The following is a 23,200-nucleotide window of genomic DNA, read 5'->3' on the forward strand; positions in this document are numbered from 1 at the left end:
GACTCTCTCTCAAAAAAAAAAAAAATTGATAACATCACATCTATGCAATAAATTATTTAAATAAGTGCATAATTAAGAAATTAAAACCATAAAGCAAGCTAAAACATTTAAATCATTTATTATCATTTATTATTGGTACAGCAGATTTTCAAATATAGGACTAAAGATTCAGATTATTGGCCAGGTGCAGTGGCTTACACCTGTAATCCCAGCACTTTAGGAGACTGAGGCAAGTGGATCACTTTAGGTCGGGGTCAAGACCAGCCTGGCCAACATTGTGAAAACTGTCTCTACTAAAAATACAACAGTTACCCAGGTGTCATGGCGTGCATCTGTAGTCCCAGCTACTTGGGAGGCTGAGGGCAGGAGAATCACTTGGACCCAAGAAGCAGAGGTTGCGGTGAGCCAAGATTGCACCACTGCACTCCAGCCTGGGTGACAGAGCGAGACTCCACCCCAAAAAAAGGAAAAAAAGATATAGATTACTCATAAACTAGCTGAACCTTCATGTTTTTTTGTATGAATCCTGAGATTTCCTCTAGAAAATTAGGATCCGAATCAAATAAGGCAAGGAGAATGGTGATTTTCTTACATCCATGAAAAATTCTGTGATGATGATGGTGTGGTTATGTTAAGTAAAAATAATAATTTTATTCTGCCAGTAGAATAGCTTTTTAAGTTAATTTTTAAATGTTGCCATTTCTTTTTAAGAGAAATACCAGTAGACAGACAAAGCCACTCAAAGTTCAAGTTATGCATTCGTCTATCGTCGCACATCAGAATTTTGGTTTGAAACTTTTGTCTTGGCTGGGAAGTATTATTGGATATTCAGGTAGGTTCATAAAAGTTCATGCCAATTGTCTATTAAAAATGAGCTTAGTATACCCTTGCAAAACTGTTTTGGAAAAAATGTCAACTGGAATAATTTCCTGCTTTAATTATACATTTTAAAATACCATTTCAAAATATCTTTTTGCAAGAAAAAATCCTATGTGTAACAAATTTTGTCCTACTGGATATTTTTTATATGCACACAAAGGAGTCTCTATTCAAATAAACGCAGGAAACATTGGTTTAAACAATTGTAAAGGACATTAATATGCTAATGCAATGCAATGTACATTTCACAAACGATTTTTTTTTTAACTTTTTTTAGTGGAGCATTTTGCGGGACTCTTCTACTGAGTAAGCTGGAAAAATGCTGCTGTAAATAACCTAAGTGATTAGCTGTTTAAATGATAAAAAACTAATGTTGATTTCTTTGTTTTGACTCCTACAACTTTTGGTTACCAATAACTTGCAACTCTGAAAGTTTGCAAATTGGAAGTTACCAATTTGTGTTTTAAAAAAAATTTTCGACTGGGTGCCATGGCTCATGCCTGTAATCCTAGCACTTTGGGAGGCAAGGGCGGGTGGATAACCTGAGGTCAGGAGTTCAAGACCAGCCTGGCCAACATGGCAAAACTCTACTAAAAATACAAAAATTAGTTGGGTGTGATGGCATGCGCCTGTAATCCCAGCTACTCAGGAGGCTGAGGCAGGAGAATCACTTGAACCCGGGAAACAGAGGTTGCAGTGAGCCAACATCACGCTGCTTCACTCCATCCTGGGCAAAAGAGTGAAACTCTGTCTCAAAAAAAAAATTCCAGAGTCTAGAAATTCGATCATTTTTCTTTATGTAGTGGTAAGAATTAAGAGTCCTCATATCCGCAGCCAAAAATACAAGCCTGGTGTGTAACATAAAGCGTAAAACAGAGATCGATGTAAGCTGTTATGCTATTCTTCAGGCAAGACTGTGGATAAGTGACATTCAGATGTTTACTGTAAAGAAAAATTTGAATACATTTGTATTGAAGGGCTTTTAACAAAGAACATTACTACACAGAACTGAGAGTTGAAAATACGGAGGTGTGGAAGATTAAGAGAACGTGTTTACTTTAAAAGATAATTTATAAGTTATCTTTCCAGGCCAGCACGGTGGCCCGCTCCTCTAGTCACAACTCTCTGGGAGGCTGAGGTGGGAGGATCCCTCGAGACCAGGAGTTCATAGACTAGCCTGGGTAATATAGGGAGACCCCGTCTCTATCTAAAATTTTTTTTAAAAGAAAATAAACAAATATCTTTCCAATTATTTTTCTTAGCCCTATATTCTTTATTTTGGTGTTTTCCATTGGATACCTGCATGCCAAGTGTTGGGCTACAGTATTAATGAAGAATATAATGGAAGTAATGTCCTGCTGAAAATTTTCTTTGAGATATTTATCAATAATTTATATATTCCTATTTAATACTTACATAGGTCTTCTCTTTAGCCTTTTAAAGGATTTCTGTTTGACAGCTTTTATAATTAAAAGTTACTCCATTTTTTAATTTTTTATTATTTTGCATGCTTGAAAAAAATGAAAACAGTGATTTAAATTATAAAGTATGGGACCAGGTGCAGTGGCTCATGCCTGTAATCCCAGCACTTTGAGAGTCCAAGGCAAGTGGATCACTTGAGCCCAAGAGTTCAGACCAGCCTGTCCAACATGGTGTGAAACCCCGTCTGTACTAAAAATGCAAAATTTAGTCAGGTGTGGTGGCGCATGCCTGTAATCCCAGGCATATGTGTGTATATATGTGTATATATATGTGTGTGTGTGTATATATGTATGTATGGAACAAGTTAAAGTTTTGGTTATTTTAATGCTTATATTAATATTTGAAGAACATTTCTAAAGTTTACATTTAAAAGGTTGTAGTAATGTGTTTTCCAGGGTCTCTCACATGGCAAGTCCACGATAAGTTTTTGTTTAATGAATGAAGCATTTTTTATGAAACATTAATAAAATGTACTGGTGTATATTATAGTGCAGAAGTCATGCATTCCTCATTTTAAATGGTAGCATGTTTTATATTTCAGTTATGGAATGTATAACACTTTTACTGTAATCTGGTTTGATTAGTGCTTAAAGAACAATATTAAGTGGTTTTTGGATGTTTTTCTCTTTAATTAAATTCATTAAAGCACAAGAGATTATTGCCTTTATGACAGGCATATGTTTTGACATTCAGGAGTAATAGTGTGTGATGTGAGATTTGAAATTCATTTCCTTTTTGTTAAAATATTAATAAAACAGTTAACATGTTTGCTTTTTCTGAATAAATTTGACCTTTAGTAAAACACTTAAAACTCTACAGATCCATTTGAACATCTACTAAAATGTCACTTTAGTATTTGAAGTTGCTATCTCATTACTATTTTTCCTTCTATTTAAAGATGGCCTTCGCCGGATTTTATGTCAAGTTGGTTTGCAAGAAGGGCCAGATGGTGAAAACTCTTCTCTAGTGGACAGACTGATGCTTAGTGATTCCAAATTATGGAAAGGTAAATCTTTTAACTACTTTTAAGGTGTGGAGGAACCTATATAACTAATTGGGATGTGAAACTTTATCATTTGGGAAGATGTTTAATAAATGTATTTGTACTTTTTAAAATTAACATTGCAGTCTTAGTCTTTGAAAAATATAGATTTGGTGGGGAAGGGGTCCATAATCCAACTTAAATGGATTTTATATTTTGTTACAGAATTATGTTTAGAAAATTTGGTTTTATAAACAGATTGCAAATATTTTGTGCTAAGGAAAACAGGTATTTTGCTCCTTTTTTGAAGGAACAGGATCCCACTCTGTTGCCCAGGCTGGAGTGCAGTGGCATGATCATTGATCACTGCAGCCTCAAACTCTTGGGCTCAAGCAATTCTCCCTTCTCAGGCTCCCTAATAGCTGGGACTACACATGCATACCACCATATATGACTTACTTTTGTTTTTGAGGCTTAAAATACAAGCCAATCTCAGTGGTGTGTGCCTGTAGTCCGAGCTACACAAGAGGCTGAGGCAAGAGGATCACTTGAGCTAGGAGTTTGAGTTCTGCCTGAGCAACAAAGCAAGACCCTATCTCTTAAAAGAAAAAAAAAAAAAAAAAAAAAAAAGCTGTGTTGGCTGGGCATGGTGGTTTACACTTGTAATGCCAGCACTTCGGGAGGCTGAGGCAGGAGGATCACGTGAGCCCAGGAGTTTAAGACCAGCCTGGGCAACGCAGCAAGACACTGTCTCAGAAGTTAAAAAAAAAAAAAAAAAAACCCACTGTAGATCACATAAAACTTGAGAAATCTAATTGTTTGGCGTGTCCTTATCTTGTACCATGATCTTTTTCTACAAGGTGCTAGGAGCGTGTATCATCAGTTGTTCATGAGCAGTCTGCTTATGGATTTGAAATACAAGAAACTGTTTGCTGTTCGATTTGCAAAAGTAAGTGGCTTTTCAATTTTCAAAATAGGTTATATATGGAATAACTATGCCCATAATTATATCTAGGCTTCAAAAAATTAACATCTAATAGTAATATGTCAATATGTTGATATTAAATTCTAAGAAACTTAATAAATCTTTTCATTCTCTATCAATAGAATAAAATTATAGCAGTGAGATTTCTTGTTCATCACCTCCTGTGATAACATGAGTATCCATCTATTATGCAATGTTTATGAAATAGTAAATGAAGAGTTTAAACCTATGCCATTGTGAATTGTGATATATTTTCTATTAAAATTCATATAAGGAAACTAATCTCAGTTTAAATGACATATATATGGATATGATTTAATAAATATATTTGTGCATTTTAAAATTAACATTGCAGTCTTAGTCTTTAAAAAAATACAGATTTTTTTTTGGAGGGGTGGGCGTGATCCAAATTAAATAGCCTGTATATTTTGTTAGAAAATTGTATTTAGAAAACTTTGATTTTATAAATAGATTGCAGCTATTTCGTGCTAAAGAAAACATGTATTTTGCTTTTTTTTTTTTTTTAAGAAACAAGGTCTCTTCAAAACTCTAGGTTATTGATATAGTTGAATTAAGTTCTCCCTTCTAGCAGCATGTGCGTAAGCTAGCCACTTATTTTTTTGCATTCACCTGAATTAGGAAGTATATGAGAATCACTTGGAGAGCTCTTTCAAAATACATGTGTTGTGTTCCATTCTCAAATCTACTGAAACAGATCAACCAAGAATGGGGGCCCAAGCGTGTATGCTTTGGAAGAGTCATCAGATGATTCTGATATGATGCAGAAGTAATGAAAGTCTGACTTCATCAGAAACAGTGTAATGCTGCTGTGGTTTAACTCTACTGGCGTGCAGTGACACCTGGGAGCTTAGTAGCTGTTACTGCCTACTTGGCCTGGTAAACTGCCATTGTGCTCCAGAAGAAAGAATCAGTATTTGTACAGGATTCCACAGATTCCATAGTGAATCAATGTCTATACAGGATCTCATTGGTAGAAATCATTCCAGTTATTGTTCTTATAGCAGTATTATCTTCTTGACTTCCTCCAGCACTGACTTTTCATTATAATCCTTAAACATTTGGTCAATGTGGATTAGAGGTGAATCTCCCCCTTGTTGTTTAGAATTACCAGCAGTTGCAGAGAGATTTTATGGAGGATGATCACGAGCGAGCAGTGTCGGTGACTGCTCTGTCTGTCCAGTTCTTCACCGCACCTACTCTGGTGAGTAGTGCTTGCCTTTTCTTTGTAACTGATAGCTGGCACTCCTTGCCTTTTTTTGCCTTCTTAATAGAACTATGAGCGTTTGCAGAGTGATTATGTGACAGATGACCACGACAGAGAGTTTTCAGTCGCAGACCTCTCGGTTCAGATATTCACGGTTCCTTCACTTGTAAGTACTGAAAGCCTAGAAGAACTTTCTTGTTTTCCATTAACAGAAGTAAAGCCTTAAAATAATAGAGAACTAAAGTCTGTATATTCCTGAAAAAAATAATATTTTATTAATGGGTGATCAGACTTCAAACACCTTCAACTATTCTTATACTAGAATATAACCTTGAATATCAAAGTAATCTGGTGGGGCGGGGGAAGTCATTTAGACTTAATTTATACTTTCTCTTCAGAGTAAAGGAGAGGGAAACAATCTGTACTTTATCATAGTACTTCCCTGAGATTTTGAACTGATTAATTTACATTAAGCCGATTGATTTCACAAATTATCCTTGACATTAGAATTAGACAGCATATTGTACACCGTCTCACAATTTGAGAAGTCCTCCTCTCAACTCCCTCCCAAAAGGGGAGATGTAGCTAAGGCAATTGAATCATGATGATTGGGTGCTTTTACTGAGCTTCACGAGTTGCCCATGAAGGCATCATTATGTTTTAGCTCTATATACATAATTAAAATTCATGTTTAATTTGTTCAGCAAATTTAAGAAACACCTATTTATTGGGCACAGTTCTAGACTTTGAGAATGTAACAGTAAACAGTAACAAATGTGACCCTTCCCTCATCAAACTTACGTAGTGGGAAAGAGTTATATAAATAGTTAATCAGAATCACAATGAAAATTTGGTTGGTTTGAGAGATAATAACAAGAGACCTGACCTTTTCCCACAGTTCAGGGCTTCTCTAAGAAAGGTGCCTTTATGCAAGGGCATGAGTGAAGGTCCATGCAAAGGGACGAGCAATTGAGAAAACTAGGAGGAGCAGGGGAGCATTACCTCTATGGCAAGTAGAGGAAAATGAGGACACTTGAAGATTCTTGAACCTGGAGTGAAACTGTTTAGGTTTAAGAGCATTTTATAGTTACTTTATTAATAAGGCATATTAAAAATAACTGAATTTTTTCCCATGTTACTTATGTTAAAGGATATATTCTAATACAGTGGAAGCTGTCTGGAGTCTGTTTACCCGTTAATGAGCTATTATGATAGGCCAAATTAAGGATTTTGCATTTGTCTTAAGAACATGAGAAGGCATTAAAGAGTTTTAAGTGGTATTTACATAATTACATTTGTGATTTTAAAAGATCATGATGTCTGTAATTTGGAGAATAAATTTGGACGGGGATAAAAGTGAGTGTGGGAAACCTAATTAGATGCTAACGCAATGACCCGGGCAAAAACTGATGGTAACTTGAACTGGGATGCTGAAAATGAATATGAATCATGAGGGATATTTTTAGGTGGTGAAATCTACAGAACTGGCTAAGTGGGTTGAGGGTTGTTGGACTTGCTGACAAATTGGATGTTGGGTTTGAAGGAGGAGTATAAGGATGATTCGAAAGAGTCTGGCTTACAGCTGAGTAGATGTTGTGCCACTTGCTGAATGATTAGCATTTGTAAAGAGGGAAAGTGATGCTTTTAGTTTAGTCAGGGTTGAGTTCTAGAAGCCTCTGAGATGATCCTATGTATTTTCGTATCTGTGCTTCCCTCCTCCATTGATCTTTTTGTCCATTTCCATGCCAGTACCACAGTTGTAATAATTATTTATAGCTTAATATTCCATTTTGACATCTTAAATCCCATTTCATTTGATAGCTTAAATCTCCTTTATTATTTTCCAAAATGTTTTTGCTTATTCTTAGGCCTTTTTCAAAAAGATGAAATAAAATCAGATTGTCAGTTACCAAAAACCACATTAGAATTTTGACTGAAAAGACGTTGTATTTGTAGATTAATTTAGGAAGCACCAACATCTTTGCAATATTGAATATCCCAACTAGGAATATAATTTGTCCTTGTTTATTCAAATGTTATTTTATGTTCTTAGTAAAAACTTCATAGTTCTCTCATTATAAATGTGTGTATATATATATTTTTTTCTTTCTTTTTTTTTTTTTTTTAAGTTCTTGATCTCGGCTGGGCTCATGGCTCACCTCTGTAATCCTAGCCGAGGCAGGTGGATCACCTGAGGTTAGGAATCCGAGACCAGCCTGGCCAACATGTTGAAACCCCATCTCTACTAAAAATACAAAAATTATCCGGGCGTGGTGGCGCATGCCTGAGGCTGAGGCAGAAGAATCACTTGAACCCGAGAGGTGGAGGTTGCAGTGAGCTGAGATCGAGCCATTGCACTCCAGCCTGGGCGACAGAGCAAGATTCCGTCTCAAAAAAAAAAAAAAGTTCTTGATCTGTCACTCAGGCTGGAGTGAAGTGGCATGATCATGGCTCACTGCAGCCTTGACCACCTGGGCTCAGGCAATTCTCCTGCCTCAGCCTTCCAAGTAGCTGAGACCACAGATGCATGCCACCACACCCAGCTAGTCTTAACATTTTTAAATTAAGGTTATATGTTTTGTATTTTTGATGCTATAGCAAACTTTTTATATTTTTAAACAAGCTATGGTAGTATGTAGGAAAACTACTGATTTTTATATGTTCATCTTATATCTATCTGGTCTATCTAGATATATATGTATTCAGATTAAATAGGTTCTACCAAACTCTTTTCCATAGTGGTTGAACCAATTCATACTTCTGTTAATAACGTATGAAAGTGATAGTTGCTCCACATCCTCACCAACACTTGGTTTTACCAGTCTTTTAAGATTTTATCTATTCTAGTGGGACATAGTGGTTTCTCATGATTTTAATTTGCATTCTTCTGGTGATGATGAAGCTGAATTCCTTTTTATATGTTTATTGGCATTTGGATATACTCCTTTGTGAATCCCTGTTAAAGTTGTCCTTTGATTATCTATTGAGTTGTCTGCCTTTTTCTTACTGATTTGTCAGAGTTTTTCATAGATTCTGCATCCATACTCTTTGTTGGGTATATATACTACATATATTGTTTCTCATACATTGTTTCTACATATATATATACACTCTGTGTCTTGTCTTGTTTACTTCCTGAATATTAAGTGTCTCCTTTTAATTATTTATTTTATTATTATTTTTTTAAGACAGAATCTCACTCTGTCCCCCAGGCTGGAGTGCAGTGGCATGATTTCAGTTCAGTGCAACCTCAGCCTCCCGAATAGCTGGGACTACGTGTGTGCCCAGCTAAGTTTTTGTAATTATTGTAGAGACGGGATTTCACTATGGTGGCCAGGCTAGTCTCGAACTCCTAGCCTCAAGTGATCCACCTGCCTCAGCCTCTCAAAGTGCTGGGATTACAGGCATGAGCCACTGCACCCAGCCAGGTGTCTCTTAATGAGCCAGAATTCATAATTATAACATGTACTAATTTTGTCTTTTTTTTTTTAGACGGAGTCTCGTTCTGTCACCCAGGCTGTAGTGCAGTGGTGCGATCTCCGCTCACTGCAGCCTCCACCTCCTGGGTTCAAGCGATTCTCCTGCCTTGGCCTCCTGAGTAGGTGGGACTACAGGCATGTGTGACCATACCCGGCTAATTTTTTTGTTTGTATTTTTAGTAGAGATGTGGTTTCACTATGTTGGCCAGACTGGTCTCAAACTCCTGACCTCAGGTGATCCACCACACCTGGCCATACTTTTTGTATATTGTTTAAACAATTTTTGTGTATCCCAGGGTCACAAAGATATTCTCCCATGTTTTCTAAAGGCTTGCCTTTCCCATTTAAATTCCCAATCCATCTATAATTCATTTTTGTGTATTGTATGAAGTAAGGTCTTGATTTTTTTCCCCCCTACATAGTTATTCAGTTAACCTAGAAGTGTTTCTTGAAGATATTTTTTCACCTGTTGCATTTCAGGAGCACCTTTGTCATAAATCAAGACCTTTATATGTGTGTGTCTGTCTTGTCTGTCTTTGTGCCCCTGCTATACTGCCTTAATTATAGTAGTTTTGTGAGTCTCAGTATCTGATAGTTAAATCTTCCAGCCTTATTCCTCAGAATGCCTTGGCCATTCTTTTTTGTTGTTGTTGTTGTTTTGAAATGGAGTTTTGTCGTTGTTGCCCAGGCTGGAGTGCAATGGTGCGATCTCGGCTCACTGCAACCTCCGCCTCCCAGGTTCAAGCGATTCTCCTGCCTCAGCCTCCTGAGTAACTGGGATTACGGGGCATGCGCCACCACACCTGGCTAATTTTATATGTTTAGTAGAGATGGAGTTTTTCCATGTTGGTCAGGCTGGTCTCGAACTCCTGACCTCAGGTGATCCACCCGCCTCAGTCTCCCAAAGTGCTGAGATTACAGGCGTGAGCCACTGCGCCCGGCCAGCCTTGGCCATTCTTAATCCTTTGTATTTCTGTATGAATTTAGATTCAGCATGTCAGCTTCCATACACACGAAGAAGCCTTCATATATTTTGATTGAGATTGAAATTAACCTCTCCATCAGTTTAGGAAGAATTAGTATCTTTACAAAATTGAGTCTTCTGCCCCGTGAACTTGATGTATTCCTTCATTCATTTAGTTTTTTAAAAAAATGTCTTTCAAGGCCGGGCGCGGTGGCTCAAGCCTGTAATCCCAGCACTTTGGGAGGCCGAGACGGGCGGATCACGAGGTCAGGAGATCGAGACCATCCTGGCTAACACGGTGAAACCCCGTCTCTACTAAAAACTACAAAAAACTAGCCGGGCGAGGTGGCGGCGCCTGTAGTCCCAGCTACCCGGGAGGCTGAGACAGGAGAATGGCGTGAACCCGGGAGGCAGAGCTTGCAGTGAGCTGAGATCCGGCCACAGCACTCCAGCCTGGGTGACAGAGCGAGACTCCGTCTCAGAAAAAAAAAAAAAAAAAAAATGTCTTTCAATAATTTATAGTTTTCATTATAGAGGGCTTCCCACTCTTCTTTTTTTTCTTTTTGAGACGGAGTCTTGCTCTGTCGCCCAGGCTAGAGGCCAGTGGCACAGTCTCGGCTCACTGCAACCTCTGCCTCCCAAGTTCAAGCAGTTCTGTCTCAGCCTCCCTAGTAGCTGGGATTATAGACACCCGCCACTGGCACGCGTGGCTAATTTTTGTATTTTTAGTAGATACAGGGTTTCGTCATGTTGACCAGGCTGGTCTCAAGCTCCTGACCTCAGGTGATCCACCCACCTCGGCCTCCCAAAGTGCTGGAATTACATGTGTGAGCCACGGTGCCTAGCCCCCATTCTTTTTTTGTTAGATTTATTTCTAGGTGCTTGGTTTTTTGGGGAGGGCAGGGAGACATTGTTTTTGTTTTTGTTGTTGGTTTTTTTTTTTTTTTTTTTTTTGAGGCAGAGCCACATTCTGTTCCCCCTGCTGGAGTGCAGTGGTGCAATCTCAGTTAACTGCAGCCTCTGCCTCCCGGGTTCCAGTGATTCTTCTGCCTCAGCTTCCCAAGTAGCTGGGATTACAGGTGCGTGCCACCACACTTGGCTAGTTTTTTGTATTTTTCATGGAGATGGTGTTCCACCATGTTGGCCAGGCTGGTCTCAAACTCCTGACCTCAGGTTATCTGCCCACCTCGGCCTCCCAAAGTGCTGGGATTACAGGCGTGAGCCACCGCACCTGGCCTATTTTTGGCTTTTGATGCTGTGGGAAATTTTTTTTAACATTACTTTGTATTTGCTTATAGAAATACATTCATTTGTGTATATCAGCCGTGTATCCAGCCACTTTTTCCACATTCATTTATTCTAATGATTTATAGATTTTTTTTTTTTTTTTAAGATGGGGTCTGTGTTGCTCAGGCCATTCTCAGATTCCTGGGCTCAAGCTATCATCCTGCCTCAGCCTCCCAAAGTGCTGGGATTACAGGCATGAGCCACTGTGCCTAGCCAGTTTGTATATTCCTTTGGATTTTTCTGTGTACATAATCATATCACCTGTCATCCATGAATAATGGCAATTTTAGTTCTTATTTCCAATATTTATATATTTTACTTCATTTTCTTTATTATACTGGCTGGGACCTCAACTACAGTGTTAAATACAAGTGGTAGATAAAAGCAGAAATCTTTGTCTCGTATCTGATCTCAGGGGGAAAACTTAATATTTTACCATGAAGTATGATGTTTTGCTTTGGAGTTTTGTTTGCTTGGTTTTGTTTGATTGTTTGTAGATGCTCTTTTATCAGATTAGAGAAATTTTCTCAATTCCTAGTTTGCTCTAAGGTGGTAGTGTTGTTTAAAAGAGGGAGCCTTGTCATATTGCCCAGCCTGCCCTCAAATTCCTGGTCTCAAACAATCCTCCCACCACCTCAGTCTCCCAAGTACCTGGGACTACAGGCATGTGCCACTGAGCCTAGCTTGGTTTTTGTTTGGTTTTTGGGTTTTTTTGAGACGGAGCCTCCCTCTGTCGCACAGGCTGGAGTGCCGTGGTGTGATCTCAGCTCTCTACAACCTCCGCCTTCCGGGTTCAAGCGATTCTCCTGCGTCAGCCTCCTGAGTAGCTGGGATTACAGGTGCGCACCACCACACCCGGCTAATTTTTATATTTTTAGTAGAGACGGGGTTTCACCATGTTGGTCAGGCTGGTGACCTCGTGATCAGGTCAGACTCCTGACCTCGTGATCCACTCACCTTGGCCTCCCAAAGTGCTGGGATTACAGGCGTGAGCCACTACACCCGGCCGGTTTTTGTTTGTGTTAAATCATGAATATGTGTTTAATTTTCATGAATTCAGGAGCAGCATTGGATGGTATGATCAAGTGTTTTTTTTTTCTCCTTTTGTCTGTTAATAAGATTATTTAATTTTTTTCAAATGTTTTATTACTTTTATGTTAAGGAAATAAACCAAACTTGGTTGTGGTTTATTGTCCTTTTTCTATATTGCTTGATTCTATTTGTGCACCCTTATTTGTGAGAGAGATTAAGTGATAATTTTCTTTCCTTGTTATAGCCTTTTGGGGTTTTGGTAGTAAGATTAAAGAGGACTCATTAATTAAATTGGCAAGTATATTCTGTTTTCTGGAAAATTTTATGTAAGATAGGTATTGCTTTTGTTGTTGTTGTTGTTGTTTTGTTTTGTTTTTTGAGACCAAGTCTCGCTCTAGCACCCAGGCTGGAGTGCAGTGGTGCAGTCTCAGCTCACTGCAGCCTCGACCTCCTGTCTGCAAGTGATCCGCCTCAGCCTCCCAAGTAGCTGGGACTACAGGCATGCACTACCACACCTGGCTAATTTTTTTTTTAGTGTTTGTTGAGTTGGGGGTGGGTGTTGCTTTGTTGCCCAGGCTAGTCTTGAACTCCTGACCTCAAGTGATCCTTCCACCTTGGCCTCCCAAAGTGTTGGGATTACAGGTGTGAACCACTTATTCCTTATTACTTTTGTAATTGCCCAACAGATTCTTCCTGCCCACTGTACAGATAAAATCAATTCACTGAGACCACAGCATTGCGATACAGAGAGAGTTTAATTGACACGAGGCTGGCCACACCACTTGGGAGACAGAGTTTTTACTCAAAATCTCCTCCTGAAGGCTTGGAGGTTAGGGGTTTTCAAGTATAATTTGGTGAGCAGAAAACTAGGGAGGAGGTGTTGCTGATTGGTTGAGGAGGGCATCATTAGGGTTTGTGCTGAGTCCACTTGTGGCTGAGGGTCAAAGGACTGGTTGAATCATGGATCACAAGTAATGCAAAAGTCTGAAAAGGCATCTCCAAAGGTCACTCTTAGGTTCTACAATAGTGTTGTTATCTATAGGAGTAATTGTGGAAGTTATAAATCTTGTGATTACTGGTTATCATTTAACTTACATTTTAGCATAATTCAGGCCCCTTTCATCATCTTAACCTTGTGGACTTTCATTAGTTTTATAAAGGCAGTTTCCTTTTGGAAAGGGCTATTATCTTCCTTGCTTTAAGGTTAAACTATAAATTAAATTTCTCCCGAAGTCAGTTTGGCCTACACCCCAGAATGACCAAGGACAGCTTGAAGGTTAGACGCATGATGGAGTCAACTATGTCAGATTTCTCTTACTGTCATAATTTTGCAAAGGCACTTTCCCCACTTAAATATTTAGAAGAGTTCTCCAGTGTAACCATTTAGGCCTCAAGATATCTTTCTGGAAATGATTTTATAGCCAGTTAAAAATTTTAATAGGACTATTCAGATTTTCTATTTCTTGTTTCTCTTCTGGTAACATACGTTTTTTTCTTGGGAATTTGCTAATTTAATTTAAATTTCCATTTATATTGATTTAAATGACACCTAATATTTATCTTATTTTCTATTTAATACATTTCAGATCTGTAGGTCTTGTAGTATTTTTTGCAATCCTTTTTTAAATTTAAATTTTTCTGTTTTTCTTACCAGTCTTTCTAGAGATGTATACTATTTTTTTTGAGACAGGGTCTCACTTTGTCACCCAAGCTGGAGTGCAGTGGCATGATTTCAGCTCACTGCAATCTCTGCCTCCCAGGTTCAAGCCATTCTGGTGCCTCAGCCTCCTAAGTAACTGGGACTACAGGCATGCACCACCACACCGGGCTAATTTTTGTATTTTTAGTACAGATGGAGTTTTGCCATCTTGACCAGGCTGGTGTCGAACTCCTGGCCTTGTGTGATCTGCCTACCTCAGCCTTCCAAAGTGCTGGATTACAGGCATGAGCCACCATGCCTGGCCCCTAGAGATGTATATGCTTATTAGTTTTTTCAAAGAACCAACCTTTAGTTGCATTGATTTATTTTTCCCCTTTTATGCATTTGCTTTATTATATTCTTTCCCTTTTCGTATTTTCTTTAGATTTATTTTGCCATTCTTACGTAGTTTCTTTCCTTTTGTGACCACCAATGTAATTTCTTTATAGATTATTAGATCATTTCCTTTGAACCTTTCTTCTTTTGGATGATTTAAGGTTTAAGTTTCCATGTAAGCATCTTGTTATGTGGCAAATGAGGGTCGTTTAGAAAGGTTTGTTTTGCAAGTTCAGATGAACTTAGGTAATAAAGGATGCCCCTTGCCTTCCTGGAAAGTGAGAGGACACTTTACAGAAGGGAAATGTATGCTCTGTTTTTACAGATTTTCTTGTGTCTCCTATCATCAGTTGCCTTTGCTCAAAATAATCCTTATGCCAAAGTGGCATATTTTGGAGTGGCATATTGTGTAGGGACCAGCCCCACAGGTCGGTGGGTCGTCTCCGTGTGCGGAGACAAGAGATTGTAGAAATAAAGACACAAGACAAAGAGATAAAAGGAAAGACAGCTGGGCCCGGGGGACCACTACCACCAAGACACAGAGACCGGTTGTGACCCCGAATGCCTGGCTGCGCTGTTATTTATTGGATGCAAGGCAAAAGGGGCAGGGTAAGGAGTGTGAGTCATCTCCAGTGATAGGTAAGGTCGTGTGGGTCACGTGTCCACTGGACAGGGGCCCTTCTCTGTTTGGCAGCTGAGGCAGAGAGAGAGGGAGAGAGAGAGACAGCTTATGCCATTATTTCTACACATCAGAGACTTCTAGTACTTTCACTAATTTTGCTACTGTTATCTAAAAGGCAGAGCCAGGTATACAGCATGGAACACAAAAGCGGACTAGGAGTGTGACCACTGAAGCACAGCATCACAGGAGATGGTTAGGCCTCCAGGTAACTCCACAAGAGGTGGAGGAGTAGAGTCTTCTCTAAACTCCCCCGTGGAAAGGGAGACTCCCTTTCCCGGTCTGCTAAGTAGCGGGTGTTCTCCTTGACACTGACACTACCGCTACACCAAGGAACCCTCTGGTGGCCCTGTCTGGGCATAACAGAAGGCTTGCACTCTTGTCTTCTGGTCACTTCTCACTATGTCCCTTCAGCTCCTATCTCCATATGGCCTGCTTTTCCCTAGGTTATAGTTGTAGAGCGAGGATTATTATAATACTGGAATAAAGAGTAATTGCTACAAACTAATGATTAACAATATTCATATATAATCATATCTATGATCTATATCTAGTATAACTATTCTTATTTTATATATTTTATTATACTGGAACAGCTCATGCCCTCGGTCTCTTGCCTCAGCACCTGGGTGGCTTGCCGCCCACAATATTCAAGTTCTCTTCAGCAGATAGAGTGAGGTGGATCACTTTAGTCCAGTCAAGGATTTAAATGTCTCCAGGTTGTTTTTACAAGACTCAGCCTTACCTGTACTTCATCCCCACCCCTGACACATAACTCTCTAAGGGTTCTCAATTGAGAGCCTGGAGTTCTTCCCTAGAATTCGAGTTCTTTCACTCTATAGGAACTTGAACACTAATGTTGCTTCCTTATGTAACTTCAGAATTTTGTAAATGTCTTTAGGGAAAAACTAGAAGAACGTTGAACTCAGTTCCCCCTGCTCTTTTTCTTACTGGGATTCTGGCCTCTCTAACACCCTGGGATGGCTATAGTCTCAGCAAGTTTTTCTCCCTAATAATGACAGTTCTGTACAGATTTTGTAACCACACAATGGGTTATCTTGCTCGCTGCCCAGATAGAGCCGATTTATCAAGATGAGGGAATTGCAATGGAGAAAGTTTCGTACACAGAGAGCTGGTTAAGTGAGAGACCAAAGCTTTATTATTACTCAAATCAGCCACTCCAACAATTTAGAGCCTAGATTTTTTTTTAAAGATGGTTTGTTGGGCAGGGGGTGCTAGGAAATCCGGGATGCTGTTTGGTTGGGTCTAGGGTGGAATCACAGGGAGTTGAGACTGTCCACTTGTGCTGAGTCAGTGCCTAGGTGGGGGCTGTAAGACCAGATAAGCCAGTTTACCAGTCTGGGTGTCTCCAGCAGGTCCTTCAGAATGCAGGGCCTGAAAAATACCTCAAACACCAATCTTAGGTTTTACAATAGTAATGTTGTCTGTAGGAGCAAGTGGGGGAGGTTAGTGATTTTGTGGCCTCTGGCTGCATGACTTCTGAGCCATAATTTCTAATCTAGTGGCTAATTTGTTGATTTTACAAACACAGTCTGGTTCCCAAGCAAAGAGGGAGTTTGTTTCAGGGAGAGGCCATTACCATCTTTGTTTTTTTTTTAGTTTGTTTTGTTTTTTGAGTCAGGGTCTCGCTCTGTTGCCCAGACTAGAGTGCAGTGGTGCAATTGTGGCCCACTGCAGCCTCGACCGCCCAAGTTCGAGCCAACCTCCTGCCTCAGCCTCCTGAGTATCTGGGACTACAAGTGTGCACCACCACACCTGGCTAAGTTTTTTATCTTTTATTTTTAGTAGAGACAATGTCTTGCTATGTTGCCTGGGCTGGTCTTGAACTCCTGGGCTCAAATGATCCTCCCACCCCAGCCTCCCAAAGTACTAGCATTACAGGCATGAGTCACCACTCCCAGCCTTTGTTTTAAAGTCTTCAAAGTCTTTGTTTTAAAGTTAAACTGTAAACCACATTCCTCCCAAAGTTAGTTTGAGCTGCACCCGGGAATGAATAAGGGCAGTTCTGGAGATTAAAGGCAAGATGAAGTCAGTTAGGTCAGATCTCTGTAATTGTCATAATTTTCTCACTGTTACAGTTTTTGCAAAGGTAGTTTTGGTTTTTTCTTGGGATCTTTAATCCCCTCTTACCCCACTCCCAGAATAGACAAATGCTGAGGGAAAAGCAGCTGCAGAATGCTGGCTCACCTTCTTGTGCAGTTCCCTTTCTCCCTGGTTTTCTCTCCTGGAGTCCTTGTCTCAGCAGCTCTCTAGTGATTTCAAACTTTTTTTTTTTACTTTTATTAAGCTTTTCTAGGTGTTCTTGGTGGAAGTGTTGGTCAGCCTCAAGCTACTGCATCATGACTGAAAGCAGAAGAGTACTCATAGTTCTTTAAAAAAAAAAAACTCAATAATTATTATGCACACTCCTGGTTAAAAATAACTTGCCCTAGATATTAGTGGAATGTTTTATAGCAGCAGTATCTTTTGAATCACAATTACCTTACAATTAACACAGTCTTCATTTTTAGTTTAGTCAAGACCTTTGGTCAAGACTTAGTACTGGCTGGGCACAGTGGCTCATGCCTGTAATCCCAGGACTTTGGGAGGCAAAGGTGGGAGGATCGCTTGAGGTCAGGAGTTTGAGACCAACCTGGCCAACATGGTGAAACCTCGTCTCTTCTAAAAATACAAAAAATTAGCTGGGCATGGTGGCAGATGCTGGTAATCCTAGCTACTCGGGTGGCTGAGACAGGAGAATTGCTTGAACCCATGAGGTGGAGGTTGCAGTGAGCCAAGATCATGCCACTGCACTCTAGTCTGAGCGACAAGAGTGAGACTCTGACTCAAAAAAAAAAGAAAAAACAGTGCTTATAATTCAAGTGATGAGTATCATAGTTGTTCTCATTTATTAAATATGTGTTCAATCAGCATTATCCCTGTATGCTATGGCATGTTTAGTTTAAAAGTATAGGCATAGATATGATGATTATTCAGTTGTGTTTTTCAGAGTCTTATAGGAGAATTTAGCCCATTTTGAATATGCTGTTAAATGGGTCATGAGCCTTGCAATACAAAATTGAATATGAATCATATAAAATGAATAAAAACTATAATATAAGTAAGTCGTAGTTTTGTTTTTGTTTTTGTTTTGAGATAGAGTTTCGCTCTTGTCACCCAGGCTGGAGTGCAGTGGCACGATCTCGGCTCACTGCAGCCTCCGCCTCCTGGGTTCGAGCAATTCTCCAGCCTCAGCTTCCTGAGTAGCTGGGATTATAGGTGCCCACCACCACACCTGGCTAATTTTTTTATTTTTAGTAGAGAGGGGATTTCGCGACGTTGGTCAGGCTAGTCTGGAACTCCTGACCTCAGGTGATCGGCCCACCTCAGCCTCCCAAAGTGCTCAGATTACAGGCATGAGCCACTGTGCCTGACTGATAGTGGTAATGCTTTTTAAAGCAAAGTGAATTGTAGGCATAAACATTAAGAAAGGCCAGGCACGGTGGACGCACACCTGTAATTCCAGCACTTTCGGAGGCCAAGGCAGGCGGATCACTTGAGGTCAAGACTTCAAGACCAGCCTAGACAACTTGGTGAAACCCTGTCTCTACTAAATATATATTAAAAATTAGCCGGGCGTGGTGGCACACACCTGTAATCCTAGCTACTTAGGAGACTGAGGTGGGAGGATCACTTGAACCCTGGAGGAGGAGGTTGCAGTGATCCAAAATTATGCCACTGCACTCCAGCCTAGGTGACAAAGCAAAACTCTGTCTCAAAAAAAAAATAATAATAATGTTTTAGGGTGTTAAGTACAAGAAATATATGCCAAGAATAAATACCAAATAATGTCTGGTATTTAAGTTGAAAATTACTTTGAAAGGTTAGCAACCATTTCCTAGCATAAGGTGATAAAGCTGAGAACCTAAGGTCTTTTATTTTTCTTTTCTCTTTGTAACTTTGAAAAATATGCTTCTTTTGTTATCTTTTAGAAGTAGAAATGCCTGAATAACTCCGCTGGTTTTTGTTTTGGTTTGGTTTTTTGGGTTTTTATTTGTTTTTAAGAGTCAAGGCCGGCCGGGCGCGGTGGCTCAAGCCTGTAATCCCAGCACTTTGGGAGGCCGAGGCGGGCGGATCACGAGGTCAGGAGATCGAGACCATCCTGGCTAACACGGTGAAACCCCGTCTCTACTAAAAAAAAAAAAAATACAAAAAAACTAGCCGGGCGAGGTGGCGGGCGCCTGTAGTCCCAGCTACTTGGGAGGCTGAGGCAGGAGAATGGCGTAAACCCGGGAGGCGGAGCTTGCAGTGAGCTGAGATCCGGCCACTGCACTCCAGCCTGGGCAACAGAGCAAGACTCCATCTCAAAAAAAAAAAAAAAAAAAAAAAAGAGTCAAGGCCTTTCTTGTTGCCCAGGCTGGCCACGAAATCCTGAGCTCAAGCAGTCCTCAACCTCAGCCTCACAAGTAGCTGGAACTATAGACATGAGCCACTGTGGCCAGCTACTTCCCTGTTTTAATGGAACATTAGTAATGAACCACCCTAGTAGTAGTAGTAGTAGTAGTAGTACTAGTAGTAGTAGTCGTCGTCGTCGTCGTCATAGTAATGAACCACCCTATTATTATTTATTTTATTTTACTTTATTTTATTTTATTTTATTTTATTTTATTTTATTTTATTTTATTTTATTTTTTGAGACGGAGTCTCGCTCTGTCGCCCAGGCTGGAGTGCAGTGACTGGATCTCAGCTCACTGCAAGCTCCGCCTCCCGGGTTCCCGCCATTCTCCTGCCTCAGCCTCCGGAGTAGCTGGGACTACAGGTGCCCGCCACCTCGCCCGGCTAGATTTTTGTATTTTTTAGTAGAGACGGGGTTTCACCGTGTTAGCCAGGATGGTTTCGATCTCCTGACCTCGTGATCCGCCCGTCTCGGCCTCCCAAAGTGCTGGGATTACAGGTTTGAGCCACCGCGCCCGGCCCTATTTTATTATTATTATTTGTTTCATTGAGAGAGTCTTGCTCTGTCACCCAGGCTGGAGTACAATGGCATGATCTTGGCTCACTGCAACCTCTGCCTCCTGGGTTCAAGCAGTTCTGCCTCAGCCTCCCGAGTAGCTGGGATTACAGGAGCCCACCACCATGCCCAGCTAATCTTTGTGTTTTTTAGTAGAGACAGGGTTTCACCATGTTGGCCAAGCTGGTCTTGAACTCCTGACGTTAGGTAATCCACCCACCTCGGCCTCGCTTGCTGGAATAACAGGCATAAACCACTGCACCCAGCCTATTTTTTTTTCGACACCCCATAAAGACAGTTAAAATCCAGTCTGAAAGTGTGCAGTATGTGAACCATCTCTGTTAACATTCACCTGAAACTAAAAATGCTAATAAGTGCCTTGATTGGTGGGGGTTTACATTCTAACAATATTAAGTTGTCTCTCCACCAAACTTCCTTTTACTGCCTGCTTTAAGTCCTGAAGTTTTCAAAGGTATATTTAACTGTATAGATTTTCTACTTGTCTACTGACTTTAGAATTTAACATCTATATTAGAATACATTTTTAGTATATTCTTAGACTTCTGTCTTCTGCATTTTTGTTCCTACTTATTTGGGGTTTTTTTGTTTTTTGTTTTTGAGACAGGGTCTCACTCTGTCACGCAGGCTGGAGTGGCGTGATCATGGCTCACTGCAGCCTTGACCTCCCAGGCGCCGGTGATTTTCCCACCTCAGTCTCCTGGGTAGCTGGGAATACAGGTACATGCCACCACACCCAGCTAATTGTTTTATTTTTTATGGAGACAGGGTTTCACTGTGTTGCCCAGGCTGGTCTCGAACTCTTGGGCTCAAATAATCCACCTGCCTCAGCCTCCCAAAGTGCTGGCATTACAGACGTGAGCTACCGCACCTGGCCTTGTTCTACTTTTTGATGAAACTTTTTCTGTTGCTAATTACCTGATGTTGACTTATGTGAGACTTGTTTAAGTTGTCACCCAATATCAGTAACACTCTAGAATCCTAGGGGAGATTAGCTATTGAGGCTGGAAAAGGTCAGGGGGAGGATCCATGATCTTTTGTATCAGAGTAAAAAATTAAGTATTCAAAGTAACATTAGACTTTCTGACTCTATTAGGGCAGATTAACACCATCAAAATGGCAAAGAGCAAAATGTTTGAAGTTATATTGTGTTATGGAGGTTATGAAAGGGCATGGCCCACATTGTAGGTAGAAATAGAAATTGTTAAGCCTTTTTGTGGGAACAATTTGGTGATATCATTAAAATTTATTATGTGCATGCTCTTTAACTGATTACTTCCACTTGTAGGAAATTATTCTATAAATATTCCTACAACTATACACAGTGGATATTTGTTGCAACATCTTTTTTAATAGCATAACACTGGAAACAACCCAAATGTCTGACCAGTGAAAGCCTGGCTAAATTAAATCTGATACAAAAGTAGACCTGGTTAAAAAGAATGACGGACATTTGTATGAACAATGTATGTAATTTGTAGGTAAAAAATGTACAAAACAGTATAATATGCTATCCTTTGTGGGAAAGAGAGAGATATAATTATATATACTTATGTATACTTAACATACACTTTATGTATTTATGCATTTTATATATGTGTGTGTTATATAGTATATACTCTATAATTTTATACATATATAAAAACACAAGCTCTGTAATTATATGTATATAAAATACATATACCCATACCATCTCTTCAAGAATATGCAAGGAGCTACTATTAACAGGGTTTGCCTTTAGAAAGAAGACCTCAGGAGCTAGGAGACTTACTGACTTACTTTTCCCTATTGCATTTAGTATCATTTACATATATTTTCTTATTCAAAATAAAATATGTATACACACACACACAGACACAAAGAAACAAAAAATAAATCTCAACTAAGGAAATTAAGAGAAAATATTGCTTCATACTGAGTTCTAGAGAATCTATGCATAAACCTCTGGATCCTAGAATAATTATACCATACCATTATAGGTGTCTAAATGTCTCAGTTAAGGACAATTTGCAGCCTGATTCAGAGCCCCCACCCTGAATTATCTTTGAATAATGAGCCTTGGAACTGTCTTCTAACATCTTTCTGGCATCTGGTATAATTGTTGCTTCATACACGTGGCAATTGGAGTAAGTAATTGTTATTTAGAAATACACAGTAATGCATTTATGAGATATAGTTGTGTTAAAAAAGGTTTAAACTGACGGAGCTAAACAATGTTGGTGACTTTTTTTAGTTTTCTTAGTACGTAGTTTTTGATTACCATGCACTCTGATAAACTTTGTTTTTAGGCTCGAATGCTCATTACAGAAGAAAACTTGATGAGCATTATCATTAAGACTTTTATGGATCATTTGAGACATCGAGATGCCCATGGCAGATTTCAGTTTGAACGATACACTGCTTTACAAGCCTTCAAATTTAGGAGAGTACAGAGCCTTATTTTAGATCTCAAGTAAGTTTTCGCTTAATTATTAAACCAATCGCAGTTTATAGAAAGTCGATGTTTATGTTAATTGCCACTGTCACTTTTATCTTGTTCAGGTATGTGTTAATTAGCAAACCAACTGAATGGTCAGATGAGCTGAGGCAGAAGTTCCTAGAAGGGTTTGATGCCTTTTTGGAATTACTAAAATGTATGCAGGTATGTAAAAACTATTACACTTTTCTTTTTCCTTTTTTTTTTTCCTCTTTTCACTTTTTGTTTTATTTTTATTTTTTATTTTTTTTACGAGATAGGGGTCTCCCTTTGTTGCCCAGGGTGGAGTATAGTGGCTAGTCATAGACACAACCAGAGTGTACTATACCTTTGAACTCCTGGGCTCTGGCAGTTCTCCTGCCTCAGCCTCCTAAGTTGCTTGGGACTAGAGGCACAGGCCCAGGCCCAGGCCCGGCTTCTTTGTTTTTGTTGTTGTTGTTCGCTGAAATGAACAGCTTTCTGTCTGCGCATCTTTTCATTTTGTGCACATTTCCAAAAGATCAATTTGGTTGGCTGCAATTCGGACCAGGAAGCTCCTCTTTAATTGGAGATTCTTAGAAAGGTATGGAGCAAAGGAGATCCCAGCAAAGATTCTGCCATCTACTGCTCTTGGGTTTTTTCTGTGTTGGTTGTTCTGTTTTGTTTTGTTTATGAGATGGAGTCTCA

At 39.7% G+C, this 23,200-nt stretch overlaps 1 protein-coding gene across 6 annotated transcripts in view; it reads left to right on the forward strand.

Moving 5' to 3' along the window:
• The window catches only part of UBR2 (ubiquitin protein ligase E3 component n-recognin 2), a 135,140-nt gene that overhangs the window by 50,934 nt on the left and 61,006 nt on the right, over positions 1 to 23,200 (forward strand). For 4 of the 6 annotated variants that reach the window (XR_004056768.1, XM_010369673.2, XM_030928495.1 and 1 more), the window contains exons 8-13: positions 712 to 832; positions 3,260 to 3,367; positions 4,204 to 4,292; positions 5,621 to 5,719; positions 22,347 to 22,510; positions 22,600 to 22,699. Coding sequence is in view for 5 of the 6 variants with exons in the window: in XM_010369673.2 (XP_010367975.1) it covers positions 712 to 832; positions 3,260 to 3,367; positions 4,204 to 4,292; positions 5,621 to 5,719; positions 22,347 to 22,510; positions 22,600 to 22,699 (681 nt within the window). In the remaining variant the exon portion in view is untranslated. Of the gene's footprint in view, positions 1 to 711; positions 833 to 3,259; positions 3,368 to 4,203; positions 4,293 to 5,451; positions 5,551 to 5,620; positions 5,720 to 22,346; positions 22,511 to 22,599; positions 22,700 to 23,200 lie in introns of all 6 variants that reach the window. The other 2 variants (XM_010369669.2, XM_030928496.1) reach the window with 2 other exon arrangements.

The sequence above is a fragment of the Rhinopithecus roxellana genome, chromosome 4 (genome assembly GCF_007565055.1).
Source record: "Rhinopithecus roxellana isolate Shanxi Qingling chromosome 4, ASM756505v1, whole genome shotgun sequence".
NCBI lineage: Eukaryota > Metazoa > Chordata > Mammalia > Primates > Cercopithecidae > Rhinopithecus > Rhinopithecus roxellana.